Source organism: Mytilus galloprovincialis, chromosome 8 (genome assembly GCF_965363235.1).
Source record: "Mytilus galloprovincialis chromosome 8, xbMytGall1.hap1.1, whole genome shotgun sequence".
Taxonomy (NCBI): Eukaryota; Metazoa; Mollusca; class Bivalvia; order Mytilida; family Mytilidae; genus Mytilus; species Mytilus galloprovincialis.
In genome coordinates, this window is record NC_134845.1 from 10,171,375 (window position 1) to 10,188,748 (window position 17,374).

Genomic DNA, 17,374 nt, shown 5'->3' on the forward strand with positions numbered 1-17,374 from the left:
TTCGAATTAACGAAAACACATTTCTAATGCATATTGGATAATTGAAAAAAGAGAAATGTATGAACGCGATTATAGCGAATTTGATTCGCATTCGATTCGATTTCAATTCGAATTAATGTACGTGTGAACAAGGCATTATACTAACAATCTATACTACCCCTCTCTTCACTTTGCGTCTTCCACAGCTTTCATTTTGATAGCTATGCTGGTAACATTTTAAATTTATGTGTCTATATATTAGAAATGAAACATACAGATCGTATCTTGGAACCAGAAGGTAAACAAAACAAAATATCTATGAATATCATATATCTCCCCAAAAGAGGCGTGGTTTGTGATACAGCTGTTCAAATATTTACAAATTGCAACCTATAATTTAGAGAGGTAGAACACTCCAAAAAATACTTGGGAAGATGGCAGACAGAATATTATTGTCCTTATAGCACACAATAAGGAGACATCGATTTAAATTGCACTATTCACGAATATTTTGTCCGTGATATTCTTATTCAAAGATCTCTAGGCTTCTCTGAAATTACTTAACCAATTCCAACCAAATTTTTGGTGAATGATCTTTAGGGAATCTTATATAAAGTTTGTTTCCCCCGTTTAGTCAGCAAACAAGGCTACCTTGCATTGCATGACTAAAATTGAATATAAGGGTAAAATGCATAGATTAAAATTGAGAATGGACTATCAATATTTTTCTGGGGCAAAAATTACAGTTTCATGTTCGTTTTCGCGTTTTTTGTGATTTATATTGTTAGGTAAATATTCTTTAATTGTTTAACTTATTTTAAATTTTATGTGGTGCTTGCTCTTATCCATTCGATATTACAAATGATGAAATGATGAACCTCTTATGCTACTCCTCTATTCTAATTTTTTATGATGGTTTTTACGAGCTCAGACTTACTAAGATATTTTACAGAATGAGAATGATGTATAACTATAATCCGCTATAAATGTGTTTTAATCAAATACAAAGAAGTCAAACATAGGTAGTTCGGATATAAATTATATGTATTGCTATTCCGGAATATCATTTACCGTTAATGTTCCGTTATTTAAACTATACTTTCATTATTATAAGTAGGTCAGTTATGTTTACATTTAAATACAACTGTCACAAGGGTTACTCAATTTTATCGACCCTGACAGATGTCCACAAATGAATACATAAGTATTTCGGACATACAAGTGCACGTATGTTTTATGTTATGATTTCACCTGGATGAACAAATCAACAAAAACAAGGTATGGCAAAATTATTATTTATAACATGATTCATTGGGGGAGTCACATGATTTGTTTACAATTTTTTACATACCGTTAATTAACAATGCTATCTACATTATGATATCTATAGTACACACTAGACATTGCCCATTCATCTTCGTCCAAATACCCGTTTTAATGCTCAGTATAGGTTGTAGGGAGAGATGGCCTTACGCCCCCTTTAACCAATACAATTGGAAACTGCTAAATATTTTATTTTAATTTACTTTTACATTTTACACATTTAAAAGTCACTGTACCAAAGCAATACACCTGTCAAATGTAAGAAAGTAAGTAAATAAATTATAAAGTTTCTTAGAGGGTGACACTAGTAATTAGGTTACACAATTATATACAACCAAACACACAACAATTTCTCCCCAATGACCCCTTTACAACTTATCACAGATAAAAGTAAATATATCACAAATATAATGATCAAATATCTAATGTAGCCCATTACGATAAATTTGATACACAAACATCTAATCATTAAATGCTTTCATGACTTTATTCCATGCATTAATTGTCTGCCAGGTGTGGGCATTTTGATTAATAAAAGTAACAGATAAAAAATAAAGTAACGCAACGAAACGAAACGAATGGAGTTAAAATACAGCTATTTATTTGTATGTGCCTTTTTTTTTTACATCAATAGACGCAATTATTTGTAAATCAATTTTATATTCGAATGCATAGTCTAAACAATTATTGTCATTTTATCCCCTTTGTCTGACAGATATGCCGTTTATAGTTTCGAGATTTTAAAGGATTTTATTTTGTACAATTTTCATTAATCGATTTTTTCATTCCTATTTTCCGATTTTGCATCTTGCCTTGTCCCCATTCTACCGAGGATGTGGGGTTTGTACTTACATTTGTACAGCTGAATAGAGGTACAATTAAACATGGTAAAGACAGCATCCTGCCATAAAAAAAATAGAATGATGCTTTAACATGACTTGTTTATGAAACATTTTTATGTATTTGCTTTATTTTAGCTGACAGCTTTCAAGAATGGAAGCCGATCGAGAGCCATTACTTAAGGACGACAAAAGCACGGTTTACGATTCAATATATCCGAATCAAGCCATTGTTATCAACACTTCTAACAACACATCAGACGATGATATACTAAAAGACACAGGCGACAAAGTCGTACATGAAACAAAATTATACAAGAGACGATGGTATATTCTGGTTGTTTTCTCATTGATTGCATTTGCGCAAGGTGGGATATGGAATACCTGGGGCCCGATAGCAGAGGCCAGCGAGGAGGCGTTTGGTTGGACGGATGGTGACATAGCATTATTTGCCAACTGGGGACCAATTGCCTATCTCATTGCTACCTTTCCACTTGCATGGATAATTGATGTAAAAGGTAAATGAAAATCCCTTATTAGCATATTAAAAAATAACAGAGAATTGTATTCTTTGTGTAAAACAATACATGTGAATGTGGCAAGTCTTAAACGTGTCTTATCGTTTGAATGTTTTACACTAGTAAATTTGGGGCCCTTTTATAGCTTGCTGTTCGGTGTGAGCCAAGGCACCGTGTTGAAGACCGTACTTTGTCCTATAATGGTCTTCTTTTATAAATATTGACTTGATGGAGAGTTCTCTCATTGGCACTCATACCGCATCTTCTGATAACTACTTAAACGTCTTTATAAGAATGATAAGCGAAACACTTGTTATAAAAAACATTAAAATACTAGTTTTTGCCTTAACTTTATTTTCACCTGACGATGCGTCGTGTCTTTCTCAAATTAATGTTTACCATTCATTTTGTTTTTGTATGACAACTAATATTTGTAGGTCTCAGGCCAGCTTGTGTGATATCAACTTTTCTGGTAGCAGCTGGTGCGGGGGTAAGATGTATAACAGACAATCCTGATTATATCAGCTGGTATGTATGCATATCAAATATATTGTTTTAATTCTGAATTAAATGGTGAAAATGAACTAATGCTGGTAAATATATAATTTAATTACCAGTTCTATGTTGTGTACCTCAACTCTGTTTCACAGTTCGCAAACGTTTGACGAATATAAGTGGGTCTGTTATAAAAAATATATAGTCCTGTTGATTAAACTGATTATCTTACACCTACTAGACTCGTAACGGATATTCCATTTTAGTTCAATATTTTAGGACTGTTAATATTGGACAGTTATTAAATGGACTGGCAGGACCTGTTGCAATGGGAGGTCCACCTGTTTTGTCGGCACTCTGGTTTCCTGCCAATGAAAGAACAACAGCTACAGCTATTAACTTGGTATTCAATAATTTAGGACTTGGAGTTTCCTTTATAATAGGTAATATTTTAATGTTTTAATTAATAAGTATGACATGCATTGATAATAATCAAAATGTAATCACAGCAGGGATGGTTTTCATAGACTGATGGAACCCTGATGTTGTCAAGAAACTGGATTTTATAGGCTGTAATTGCTTCATAGTGGTGGGAAATAATTTTGGTTTGATTGATCTGAATGAATATTAAGGCGTTCTCTTATTTTTATATTAGAACAAGGGAGGAAAGATTTCGAATTAAAGACTGCTCCTTTTTGTACTAATAAACTTCCTAAACTGCAGAGGTTTGAATTCAAATATTTATGAATACGCAATCACCTGATTTCGATCCAATTAAATATATCATGTTAACACTAGTCAAAACTAATGCAGACTGTTCCGAACTTTTATATATCGTCTGCATGTTAAAATAGAATAGAATTGGCATGAGATTCTGGCTCACTGATTAATGCAATAGCACTGGCTTCAATTGTACATCGTACGTTAGTAATTCAAAATAATGATGGAAGTGGTCTGAATACTTAGAAAACACATTTCGGACGGCTGCATGTACGATACCAGTGTTTTACTTGATGTATTGTGTTACAAATAACTAAACATGTTATCATAATATCAAGGTACGTTAAAAGAAATGGTCCTACCCAAGGCTTGTTCTTTCTTCAACTCTAAAACCTGATTCTTTTTTGTTACTATACATGTAATTGCAATTGTAAAATTGAGAAGAAACAAAAAAGTATAATCCATAAAATTTATAAAGTCTCTTTCTTACAGGTCCTTATTTTGTTCCTGACAAACCAGATAAAAGCAATACAACAACCTTTAATACCAGGTATGTATTCAAAGTAAAAATTAAGAAAATACATTCAAAATATATGAACTATATTTCTATTTACTCTGACATCTCAAGTTATAGTCTCATATTTAAAGTTTGCCTTTTCTGTCTTAATTAATTACCTTGAAATATTCTAGTTTCTCTGTGCATAGCCTCCTCTCTATTGTTTTAGAGCTGTTCCAATTTGTAAACTGTAGTTTTAACTCTTGATTGTTTAATCCATTACATATTTCTCAGTATTACATTTGTAGTTTTCCTACCAAAATTGAAATTTAAAAAAAAAACATCTGAAGAACTTTTATACGACCATTTTGACGCTTTCTGACAAAGTTGAAATTCAAAGCCACAATTAGCGTGAACCTTGTCATTTGCATGTTCAGGGATTTTTGTAGAAGAGAAAACTTTTAAGGTATCATTATGATGCAGAATGAATAAAAAACCTATAGTTTGCCAGAGAAAAAAAACTGCAATTGTTCATCAAAATTAAGTGATTTTATTCTTAAAATACAAGCAGTATATATTAATATACATATATATTGTTTATTCCAAAAGCAATACATCTAATAGCTAACAGTACAGTATATATTATAGTATCCATCACATAATACAATTTATTTATTCATTTATACTTTTAACTCAATCTTTCACAATCTTTGAGCATGATATTAATTAATAAAATTTAATACAATTTTGGAACATGATATTGACTAATACAATTTTGGAGCATGATATTAACTAATACAATTCATACAATTATGGAGCATGGTATATACACATTAAAGAGTTAATAATTCTTTCAGCAATATATAAATACTTTCCAATGTGAAGTTCTTTTATATTACGAACAAATAACAAACGTTTAGTGCTGATGGCCATTAAGAAGGTTTAATATACTTCATATTTAATTGCTATACATAAAGTACTAGCCAAAATGTAATAATATTCCTTTTGTATATACAGTCTGACATATTACAAATTAAAGATTCTAGCTTTTCTATTTATTTAAAAAAAAAACATTTTGAAAACGAACTATCATAAAAAACGAAAATGAAAAATAATTGACACTTAACAAAACACTTAGCAACTTAAAACCCAACCGAATGTTGATGTAATGTGATCCCTGAAGGATAAGCAAATGTGACAACATGTGACACATGTTGTGTCACATGTTGTGGGTCACTGATGAGACTTATGTAGACGAAACGCGCGTCTTGTGTATCAAATTTTTAGTCTGGTACCTTTGATAATTGGTTATTGTTTTTCTGTTTGTCTTTTTCATTTTTGGCCATGGCGTTGTCAGTTTCTTTTGGATTTATAAGTTTGACAGTCCCTTTGGTATCTTTCGTCCCTCTTTTAAGTACATAACTCTGTCATATCAAAACTTTGAATTTTTGAAAAACTAAGGCGTTTCTACCTCAGAAATAGATTACCTTAGCTGTATTTGGCAAAACTTTTAGGAATTTTTGGTCCTCAATGCTCTTCAACTTCGTACTTTATTTGGCCTTTTATAACATTTTTGATACGAGCGTCACTGATGAGTCTTTTGTAGACGAAACGCGCGTCTGGCGTAAATATTAAATTTTAATCCTGGTATCTATGATGAGTTTATTTGCAACCACTGGGTCGATGCCACTGCTGGTGGAGATTTATTTCCCCGAGGGTATCACCAGCCCAGTAGTCAGCACTTCTGTGTTGACTTGAGTTATCATTGATATGTTCATAATTATAAACTAACTGTTAACAAACTTTTGAATTTTTGAAAGACTAAGGCTTTTCTACCTCAGGAATAGATTACCTTAGCTGTATTTGGCAAAACTTTTAGGAATTTTTTGTCCTCAATGCTCTTTAACTTCGTACTTTATTTGGCCTTTTATAACATTTTTGATTCGAGCGTCACTGATGAGTCTTTTGTAGTCTGGCATAAATATTAAATTTTAATCCTGGTATCTATGATGAGTTTATCTGTGATGTCACAATCAAGTTATATAAATGTAAACGTTACTTGCTTATTATCGGTTGATATAGAGAATAAACAAGTCTACAAAGCTAAATCAAATACAACTTGATTATTTTTGTGAGTCCGAATTCAGCTGTTTTCTGGTTTGATCTTCACCAGAAACGCTCAAACCCCAGGTTTGAGCGTGTCACAGCCAGGGATGCGTTAATATGCTGAAACTTTAGTAGTTATATGACAAAACAGACCTAAACAGAATAGCCAAATTCATCATAGGTAATTTTTTACCAGAGGGAATTAGAAAAAAACTTCAAACCTCGACTGTCACACAAGTATTCGTTAAACAGACATTTCGAAGACTCCTTAAATGACATTGCCTCAGTTATACCCGCCATATATAGCATTAACAATATTTCACCATTTTTACTATACCTTTTAAAATGTAGGGGATTTACATTGGACATTTTTGTCTAAAGGGATAGTCCAAATTCAGTATCACTAATGATTATTACAAGTCACAGTCGAATGTAAAACATTTTCGACTCGCACCTGTCTTTGATAGTCGTGTTCTTATATGAATGCAAAAGGAATGGAACATAGTCTTTGTTGGTTGTGAATATTCTTATTGGTTAGTTGATTTTTCACTTCCTTTTATCTTATATATTTTTACTTTGTTAAAATTTGAATACATATACATTGTACATACATTTCTCTGGCTTGATGTTCTGTAGTCAACTTTGCAGAGCGTAGCCTTATAGTGCTAAAACTTACATTTCAGTAAAGTTGCTTCGGCACATTGTTGTATCCCAATACACTTATATCTGTATTCGTTAATAGCTACAATCTTGTCTTCCATTATAGTACTACTGATAACCAAAGTATATGGTACAACATTAGTCAGATCAATGGTAGGTATGACATTAAACATAGGGTACCATGCAGGCAACACAATTGGGGAACATAGATTAAATTCGAAAAACAAAATTTGAAAAAATAATATCATTTACATTTCCTTAATGTGTATAATGCGTGTCTAGCTACTTTCAGTGGAGTGAAATGTTTTATACGGGCATACTGCCTCAAATTTGTTTCTATAATATACCAAAGACTATTGTTGTCCAGCCAAGAGATTTATTTTCTAGTTGGTACGAAACATTTTATATCAATTTATATGTGATAAATGAAATATAGTAAATATTTTAATTACATCTGAAGTCGATAGCTGGTGTATTTGTTTTTACATTTAAACGCGTTTTTTTTTTTTGCACATATATACTCGTAATATGTTAAAATCGTCCGTCCGGCAAATTTGCTCTTTAAAATGACATTCCTTGCCATGATTTTGATATTTTGCTGTATTTATGTTCAGTTCGAATTAATTTATTAATATAGAAGCAAGAATTCATAAAGAGAGAGCAGAAATTATGAAACTTATGTATTGGGGTAAGTATTGACACATAACTATCTTAAGACAGAAACATGTTAAGAAAATATGTATCTTTTGACATCATGATCATGATTAAAATATGAAATTATCTTAGTATTATACTAATTGTTTTTTTAATATGATGCATAGCGACCAAAGTGTACGCAGTTTCTTATTTACGTTATGCTTTGGAACTCCACATGTTTTTGATTGAATCCATTGAATAAGTAAGATGTAGTATAACATATAAAGTTAGGAGTTAATCTTTTGTTTTATCTGCATTCCAGTGAAAAAGATTCAGAAACGTGCAATTTATTGAAATTTGATAATTTGTTTCAATTCTGTTATGTTTTACCCGACGAAGGTGACTCATTTTATAATAACATAGGATTCAAAGAACATGTTTAGTGGTTTTGGCTAATGGAAATGAGCTGCAGAAGAATCAATCAAATATTTCATTTTTTATGAAGAAATTTGTATAAAGACATCACATATAAACCTTTCTTGTTTATAAAATATGATGATGAACAAAGGCAACAGCAGTTTACCGCTGTTCAATAGCCAATAGTTCGATACTATGGTCTAGATGAATGCATAGCAGGAGACGCTTTATCTTAGCCACGCACGCAGCATCTCTCCTTTTTGAGTTCATGATATTCTGTCACTATTTGGTTTACCTAAATTTGTATCTTCTATATGGATATTTGAGATGTTACTAACGGTACACTGCTGCTGGCTGTAATCTATATAATATATATTTTTTTCACAGAATGTGGTTTAGCAGTATTAGTCTTTCTGCTAGTGTTGGTATACTTTCCAAACAAACCAAAACTTCCGCCCTCTATATCAGCTTCAGCAGAAAGAGTAGACTTTAAAAGTGGGGTTAAACAATTATTCAGGTAAGATTGAAAAAGCACCGGAATTAATTTATGGTCAGCACACTTATAGAAATGGTTCATATTTCTCAAAGACTTCAGGGAATTTCTATATAAAATTTACATCCAGAAAAATGCAGACCTTTTAATTCATTGAAAACTATTCGGATTTTTTTCAGCAACTTTGTAAATAAATATCTTATATGTTTATTGATTGTCACATTAAACAGGCAGTAATGTACCAACTTAAATATTTTGTGTAGAAATGGCAAGTTTTGGTTGATAGGACTGACATACGGAGTGTCATTGGGTGTCTATGGGTGTTGGCAAAGTGTTCTAGATGTTATCCTCAAACCTCATAATATATCAGAGGTAAGTTGTTCTCAGACTTATTGACCTTATTAAATTATCAATATTGATGTTCAAATATTACTCAATAGTTTTTGATTTACACATTAGAAATCATAACAACAATAGTAGTATGTATGATCAAATGAAATATTAAAAACAGTAAAAATAAATTGAAACAAGCAATATGTAATCAACTACAAATGTATAAAAAATGCATGCAAATAAGAGTAATTTTAAATGTACGTGGCATTAACTCAATATTTAGATAAATCATCGTGAAATAGTTGGTGGAATAAGGCACGGGTGAGACTAAAAGAACTAATATTGTTATCATTTATCCATTGCAATTTGTTGGTCTTTATTCACTGGAACGTGAACCCGAACGTCATTTTGTTGCAGGAACAAGCTGGTTGGTTAGGATTTTATTCTTTATTAGCAGGATGCATTGTAACGTTAGCTATCGCAAGGTAGGTGTAAAGACAGATTCCTTAGTCATAAATAGATAATTGTAAAATAAAAATATATAATTGTTTAATCGCTTGCGTTTGTATGAAATTCTTCGAACATATCAGCTACTCTGCATTCTGTATTGGGAGGTTTATAATAATACTATAAGTCATTTCCTCGAGTGCTCACTCTGCCAAAAGATTCATACTGTTACTCACGACTACTAGTTTACATAATATTATTCAGAAAACGTGTTGATCTATTGATCTCAGAACGAACTGTATGCTTTGCATATTACACAAGTTTAGAATGCAAGTCCAATACAATAATAAAGTTGTAAGTTCATTACTAATATGTAATTGAAATTTGATATGCATACAAATATGTTGTTAGATTCTCCATTTCAGTATCATGTATGAAGGAACAGTTTATTGGTTCCTTTTGTATACTTGGAAAAATATATCAATTGAATTCACTCGGAAAATGTGGGATGTAAATTTTAGTACAGAATGAGATCACAGTAACTAGTCTCTTACAAATGCATTCTTTTATTAGTATAATTATGCTAACTCGAAACTCATATGATTAAAAATAAATAAGGAGTGATTGGCTTCCAAAAATTTGTCTAGTAACAGAACGTCTGTCTCTTTTTGATATTTTTGTTTCATCTTTGAACAGATTTGCTGATGTATTTTCAAAACACATGAGATTGTTTTTACTGTTTCTCTATGTTGGTGCTGCCGGGTCTTTAGTATGGTTTACATTCCTTATACAGGGAACTATTCCTAATTCTCAAAGTAAGTATCTTTTTATGCTTTCAACTTCGTACTTTATTCGGCTTTTCGTTTTTTTATTCGAGCGTACTGATGAGTCTTTTGCAGACAAAACGCACGGCAGTCCTTAAAAATAAAAGGTCAATCCTGGTATCTGTGATGCGTTCATTTCATGAAATACGAAACGTTTATTAAAATAGGAAAACTAAAAATTATCATTTTTAGTTCACAATATCTTTAAATGATGGCTGTTGTCGAGAGAGTTTTTTGTTTGGTATTTTTACTTAAAGGTATCAGGACTATTAAATATACTATGATGTATAAGTGTTTAAAAACATATTATAGACTCTGTATCTACATATATTTTAAGAACTTTTAAGATATAGTACTCATTAATCTTCTTTTATCTCATTGTTTGTATTGTATTATGATTATTGATGTTGTCATGTTTATGACCTATTGGCACATAATTGGAAATAAGATATCTTCTTCGATACACTATAAGAAAAGAAAAACGTAAGAATTGTTTTAGATAGCTTACCATACCCGTAACAAGTATGATAAGTAACAAGTTAAAAAAAATATTGAATGTCAAACAATGAATATTAAAATGAATCATAATTACAAACTGTTTGATTCAGTAAGAAATAGTATGAAGGCCTTTAACATACTTACTCATGTGTCTGCGATGGAATCAATGTTTTTAGCAATAGCAAGATAACTTGAGTGAGAATACGTTAAAAATACAAAACTGTTCTGGTTGTATTCATCCGGAACTCTTATGCAATACCTAATGTAGAGTCACCATTGATTAAGGGTGTTATATAGCTGAACATATGCTAAATAGGTTGAAGTGAATTTGTAAAATTAGGGATTTTGTGACATCTTGAAAATTTAGGGGTTATGTATAATCACTGAACTGATTAGAGATTTTATAAAGTCACTGAAATGATTATAATTTTGTTTTACAGAATGCTGCGTGTTATATCTGTTTTTGTTGCTGGCTATTTGATTAACATTCATTCCGCATACACATTAATTTTATTCAAACTATTATATATAATCATTCACACTACGTCCCTTAAGATACGTTAACTTTGCTTATAAACTCTTTTTAAAACTCACCAAAGATACCAAGATTATAAATATGTACGACAGACACGCGTTTCGTCTGCTCAAGCCTTAACAGTGGCGTTTAAATGACACTTGTGACGTGATGATGAAACACACGAAATAATATTGTAACAATATGGCATGTTGGGAGTTTCTCTTGTCAGTTTCGGATTCCACAGTCACCGAAACCTTTTGTAATATCTACGTCATGAAAACATGATGTCAGTGAAACGTTAACTTGAAATCATAAAAAAAGTTTACAAAATCTATTTTTAATTATTTTCATTTTCAGTTCAACTTTATGCCTCCATAATAATATTCTGTATGATGATTGGTTCCACCTCTCCATTATACTTTGAGATGGCTTGTGAAGCAAGTTACCCAGTGGCAGAAGGAGTCACTAACTTAGTGTTAACATTACTAAATAACATTGGTGGTCTAGTGTTCCTTATAGTACTGATGGTTCCCAATATTGGTAAGACATTTACATATTGCTCAGGGAAAATTATAACTCATTGAATTTCAATGCTAACTTCTTGAATAGAAAAATAGACAAAACATTCAAGGGAAAATTTAAAACATCATTAAGATTAAATTTATGAAAGCATAAGGAAACCCAGTAGATTTAATATGCATAACTGAAAGCAGTGTGTTAATCATTCATATTGATAATTATGTTTTGTTAAAGAACCAATGTCTCAGATCAGACTTACAATAATCCTGGTTAATTTCGTCACATGCGATGGCTTACATCAAACTAAGCTCTTTTAAATCGATTTACGTATTTGCGTTATGCCAATATGATTATTAAATTAACAATGATTTTTTTTAACTTTAGGTTCAGCATGGGAAAATTGGTGCCTGATAGGAGCTATTGCATCTTGTATACCAGTGCTTGCGTTCCTTAAGGAACGTTATAATAGACTTGAAATCGATGAAACTGAGATTAAAGTGGATTAGGATATTAATTTGATTAATTTGTCTCAACTTTTAAATTTGTGATTTTATTTCAACTTAATGCTGTTTATTTTTATTACGATTTTTGAATGGTTTGTAATATTATATATTGATTGTTTTATTAAGAATTACGCTATGTACAATAAATGATAAGGTTGCATATATTCTTTTGATAACTTTTTTGACCTTTTTGACAAAACACTCTGTTATGAGATATACACTTAGTCACATTTTAATAACTTACTAGTAAGGTTAGAATAAAAAAAAAATATCTTTTTTGATACTCTTACGAGGTATTGTGACTATAGAACTGACTAGAACTAATTAAAAATGTAATTATCTGTTAACCTACCTGTTGGTGATCTTCTTATCAAAGAAGCATTGAGTATCAGTCTTGAAAGTGATAATGATTGAACCCAATGATTAATAACAAGTAAAACAAAAGTAAAAAAGTTTTTCTAAAACAAATGTTAGTGTTTTAATCCGTTCCTTTTTCCCCTGGAATTGTCAGTTAATTCCGACTTATGTGTTTGAGTGTCCTTTTAGTATCTTTCCTGTATTTATCCAATTTGTAAATGTACATTACTGTCCTGGATGAACTATGAGTGACTGGTAAGTATCTTTAAGTTGAAATCATCCCTTCGTAAATTTTACGGACGCCATCACGAGTTGGTTGACCGTTATGGAATAACCGTTTCACAAATGATATCGGATATGTTCCTTACGTCGTAACTACAATCCCCTTCCCTTTCATGAATGTGACCTACCGAATTAGACTATTTACCGGATTTGTTATCACATAAGCAAAACGACGGGTGCCGCATGTGGAGCAGGATCTGCTTACCCTTCCGGAGCACCTGAGATCACCCCTAGTTTTTTGGTGGGGTTCGTGTTGTTTATTCTTTAGTTTTCTATGTTGTGTCGTGTGTGCTGTTGTTTGTTTGTGTTTTTCATTTTTAGCCATGGCGTTGTCAGTTTGTTTTAGATTTATGAGTTTGACTGTCCCTTTGGTATCTTTCGTCCCTCTTTTTTAACATTGTTAAACGGCCTTTTTTTATTGCATTTATCGTGTACAACCTATTTCATACCCTTAGAAATCGTCCCAATTTTTCACATGTCAAGATTATATGCTCTTTTTTCGAAATTAAATCGGAAGAAATTGAAATTAAATATCTTCGATTTCTTTCAAATTGATTTAATAAATGTCACTATGTCCTGGCAATAAGAAAACCAGTAAATGAATTGTACAGAGGATGCAATGGTTGTGAACTTTCTGTTTTGACGTGTCGTACCCACACCATGTCTCCCTGGTCTAATTGTGTGATCACTGTTGACGTACCACTTTCATACCCATGACTGTCAGCAAAGCAATTTCCGAAGACCGCTCCATTTTTTACAATTTCCATGTGGACACTTTTATCAGGAAATGACATGACTGTAAACGAGAAATAGAAGAGTCCTGGGACGGGAGCTGTAAAATGGCCATGTCTTTTGTCATAGCCGTTACCAACGTTTACCCTTACGACATCGTACTCAACTGTCTGTAAGTCTCCGATAGTCAACGTCTGTGAGAGCTGGGCATAGAATGCTATAGGCTGCATTTCATTTATGGTCGGAACATCTATCGGCAAAGGTATTTCCTCAGTATTCTGACCTGTCAAAATAAATATGATATTATGTTTTAAATTTTATCAACTCTGATATAATATTTTGTTTTGTAATTAAATACTGCATTCGAAATAACACAATTACTTCTCAGTTTGAACATTGTTTGCATATTGATTTCAATATGGACTATGACTATTGTTCCAACAGGACTGATAGAAGCTTTAAGACAACATCATGATACGGAAAGGTGATGCTTATTTCGTTTAATCTCGATTATTCATGGTTGTTCAACCTGATCAAAGGAAACTTGTTGTTTATCGTATATGAATAATATATTCCGCCCCTCTTCGGTAAGAATAATTCGAGATATTTCAAAGCAGCATTATTCTTCGATTTGATCACTGCGTTTGCAGTTAAGTTTTCTTGTATTTTAACCATATATCCTTTAACTCTACACAATATTACCGCTGTATTTAATTTGAACACTTTAAAAAAGACGCACAAGCACATGTGGATTTCATCAACACGTTTGCCAGAGGTTACATACTTCGCGTCACAAGCACATGTGGATTTCATCAACACGTTTGACAGATGTTACATACTTCGCGTCACAAGCACATGTGGATTTCATCAACACGTTTGCCAGAGGTTACATACTTCGCGTCACAAGCACATGTGGATTTCATCAACACGTTTGCCAGAGGTTACATACTTCGCGTCACAAGCACATGTGGATTTCGTCAACACGTTTGCCAGAGGTTACATACTTCGCGTCACAAGCACATGTGGATTTCATCAACACGTTTGCCAGATGTTACATACTTCGCGTCACAAGCACATGTGGATTTCATCAACACGTTTGCCAGATGTTACATACTTCGCGTCACAAGCACATGTGGATTTCATCAACACGTTTGCCAGATGTTACATACTTCGCGTCACAAGCACATGTGGATTTCGTCAACACGTTTGCCAGATGTTACATACTTCGCGTCACAAGCACATGTGGATTTCATCAACACGTTTGCCAGATGTTACATACTTCGCGTCACAAGCACATGTGGATTTCATCAACACGTTTGCCAGAGGTTACATACTTCGCGTCACAAGCATTTACATTTCCCAATGTTTTACAACTAATGTTTGCATACACATCGGAGCTGTGCTCTGCATATGTTTAAAAGTGTCCTTGTGATATTTTATTTCAGATACGTCTATGTTTAGTAAAATATCTATTTTAAAAGGAACACTGGTTTCCTATTAATTGAACAGCTATTGATAAGTTTATCATATTTTCAGTTCAACTTATAAGTCACGACAATGTTTACTGCAACCACAGCTGACACCTCGGGAGTTTTTTCATACACGAAAATCAGGTTTCGATAGCTAAATTTTACTATAAATCCGTAAGACATTTAACTGAATGTTCTGCATGTGGGAGAGGCAATATAACTGGTAACTGTTAAGTAATACTGCCGTTAAGGGTTATACTGTTGATTTTCTTTGTTTTATCTTGTATAAATCGTTGTCTACTATGCTGACTTATGTTTCTTGTTTTTTGAACAATTTGGCTTACATAACCAATGTCTATAACCAAGGATAAAATTTTAACTTACCATAAGTTGAAATTTGTGGCTGTTTACATGTCTCTTTAAGATATTCTACAAAAGATGCACAACTTGTAGTATTTAGGGTAAACTTGAAATGTAACGATGAGAAAATAATGTTTTTTCTTGAACGTTTACATAACATACACAAACATTTATTCATTTAGAAATATACACTTATATCGAGATCTAAGTATTTTTACCCTGGTAATGATCAACAAAGTAAAAAACTTGAAAATCATACGTTAATGTTTCCATTCCTACCGTGAAAGGGGTTTGTCGACTTTCTTAAATTGTTCAAGTGATCTATAACATGGTAGCTTGATAATCTTGAGTGATGGAAACCGGTCAAACTAACGACTTTATAATTTGTAATTCCTGCTTCTCTAATACGCAGCGGCATAATGGAGTAATGGAGGCTTGTCGGTTTGGATTCGGATAAATGTGTCAATGAGGAAATGAGGTATTTCACGGGATATAGAACTTTAGCAAACTTACCTATTTCTCTTTTGAGATTCTCTAGATAATGAAGTTGTTCCTTTGTCCAAATTCCATCAGAGCTATTTTCGCAAAACACAAAGTTGACAAGCAGCAATAATAGGAAAAGACTGTTCTGAACTTTTCGTGTCATATCTGTAACTTATTGACCGAAATACCGATAAGATAAAAGAGGGTCTGGAAAAGGTTTACTAAATATAGAATAAAGGGTCAAATCTACACACAATGAAAAATGAAAATAATGGAGACAAATAAGCCAACATAAAAAATAGATTATAATGAGGTAATGAAATATAAGGAATAGAGAAGAAAGGACGAAAAATACCAAGAATAGAGAGATTATGCCTCAAATAGAACATTGAAATGAAAGACTCCAAACCAGACAAACCCTTACAAGATTTGGGAAAGGCATTGCACATAAAACTACACGCACAAAACAAATTGTCAGATATCAACTAACATAGAAATAAAAAGAAAACATGATTTCATTATTATATAAGATATAATGAAGTTTTTTGAATTACTTGTTTATTCTTTTATCATCAAATAACCTCATGGGTGACTGCGGAAAAGAAATGCGGCATCTTATGTCTTCTTCAAACCGGCAATTAAACCCTCGGCAGTACGAGATGTACAAGTTCGCAGCCACAACCAGTCAGAATTAGGGAGCTACCATTTGATTTTTATGGGGGGGGGGGGGGGCTAGGATGAAAAATTTTGTCCTGCCTTTTTTTTTAGTTGTAATCTCTGTCCTGCCTTTTTATTTTTCACTCTATTCGGTCCTGCCTTTTTTTTTTTAGTTTATCCTGACTTTTTTTTACCAAAACTGTCATCCTGCCTTTTTTTTTTGGCAAGTGTCTCATCCTGCCTTTTTTTTTACACAAAATTCCTGTCCTGCCTATTTTTTTCAAATTTCATCCTAGCCCCCCCCCATAAAAATTAAATGGTAGCTCCCTTAGGACAGCAAGGAGTAGGTTCGATAAGGCACTAAAATGACCCCTTTTTTAGCCTAAATTTTCAAATTGGGCTATTATTGACCAATATCACAATAAATAACAGATAATATCGTGACTAGATAGGAAATTAGTCTTTTTGTTGCAAATTCATGTTCCTGCGTTTTATTCATGACGTCACAAATGGTACCCATTTTGATTTTCCACGAAAAATCAATGGAAATGGGTAAATTTTCATTGAATATTTGGACAGGAAACATAGAGCGCATACGTCAACAAAAAAGATCTTTGGCAGTAATGTTTGTAATGACATTTTACATGTTTAACTTGGATATTTAGGTTGTCGACGGTTGCGCTCTATGCTTCCCGATCTGGCTGATGTTTC

At 32.5% G+C, this 17,374-nt stretch overlaps 2 protein-coding genes across 2 annotated transcripts; one reads left to right on the forward strand and one right to left on the reverse strand.

Moving 5' to 3' along the window:
- Nucleotides 1–1,117: 1,117 nt before the first annotated feature.
- LOC143085048 (solute carrier family 49 member 4 homolog) lies at nucleotides 1,118–12,485 on the forward strand. The gene is made up of 13 exons (XM_076261191.1): nucleotides 1,118–1,257; nucleotides 2,280–2,659; nucleotides 3,097–3,187; nucleotides 3,434–3,597; nucleotides 4,367–4,424; nucleotides 7,243–7,289; nucleotides 7,774–7,824; nucleotides 8,577–8,706; nucleotides 8,946–9,054; nucleotides 9,433–9,500; nucleotides 10,159–10,277; nucleotides 11,659–11,841; nucleotides 12,205–12,485. The coding sequence occupies exons 2-13, from the start codon at nucleotides 2,296–2,298 to the stop codon at nucleotides 12,324–12,326; spliced, it is 1,506 nt and encodes a 501-aa protein (XP_076117306.1). The 5' UTR covers nucleotides 1,118–1,257; nucleotides 2,280–2,295; the 3' UTR covers nucleotides 12,327–12,485.
- A 1,017-nt stretch (nucleotides 12,486–13,502) lies between these two features.
- LOC143085049 (complement C1q-like protein 4) lies at nucleotides 13,503–16,202 on the reverse strand. The gene is made up of 3 exons (XM_076261192.1): nucleotides 16,037–16,202; nucleotides 15,548–15,592; nucleotides 13,503–13,977 (listed from the first exon to the last, which is right to left on the reverse strand). The coding sequence occupies exons 1-3, from the start codon at nucleotides 16,167–16,169 to the stop codon at nucleotides 13,532–13,534; spliced, it is 624 nt and encodes a 207-aa protein (XP_076117307.1). The 5' UTR covers nucleotides 16,170–16,202; the 3' UTR covers nucleotides 13,503–13,531.
- Between the last annotated feature and the right edge of the window lie 1,172 nt (nucleotides 16,203–17,374).

Excerpts from the sequence above, each read along its gene's own strand:
- LOC143085048 (XM_076261191.1), top strand. The coding sequence starts at position 2,296 with ATGGAAGCCGATCGAGAGCCATTACTTAAGGACGACAAAAGCACGGTT. Across the intron at positions 9,501-10,158 it reads GTAACGTTAGCTATCGCAAG|ATTTGCTGATGTATTTTCAA; the intron begins GTAGGTGTAAAG and ends ATCTTTGAACAG. Across the intron at positions 11,842-12,204 it reads ACTGATGGTTCCCAATATTG|GTTCAGCATGGGAAAATTGG; the intron begins GTAAGACATTTA and ends TTTTAACTTTAG.
- LOC143085049 (XM_076261192.1), bottom strand. The coding sequence starts at position 16,169 with ATGACACGAAAAGTTCAGAACAGTCTTTTCCTATTATTGCTGCTTGTC. Across the intron at positions 15,593-16,036 it reads GAATCTCAAAAGAGAAATAG|AATATCTTAAAGAGACATGT; the intron begins GTAAGTTTGCTA and ends CATCTTTTGTAG. Across the intron at positions 13,978-15,547 it reads GCCACAAATTTCAACTTATG|GTCAGAATACTGAGGAAATA; the intron begins GTAAGTTAAAAT and ends TTATTTTGACAG.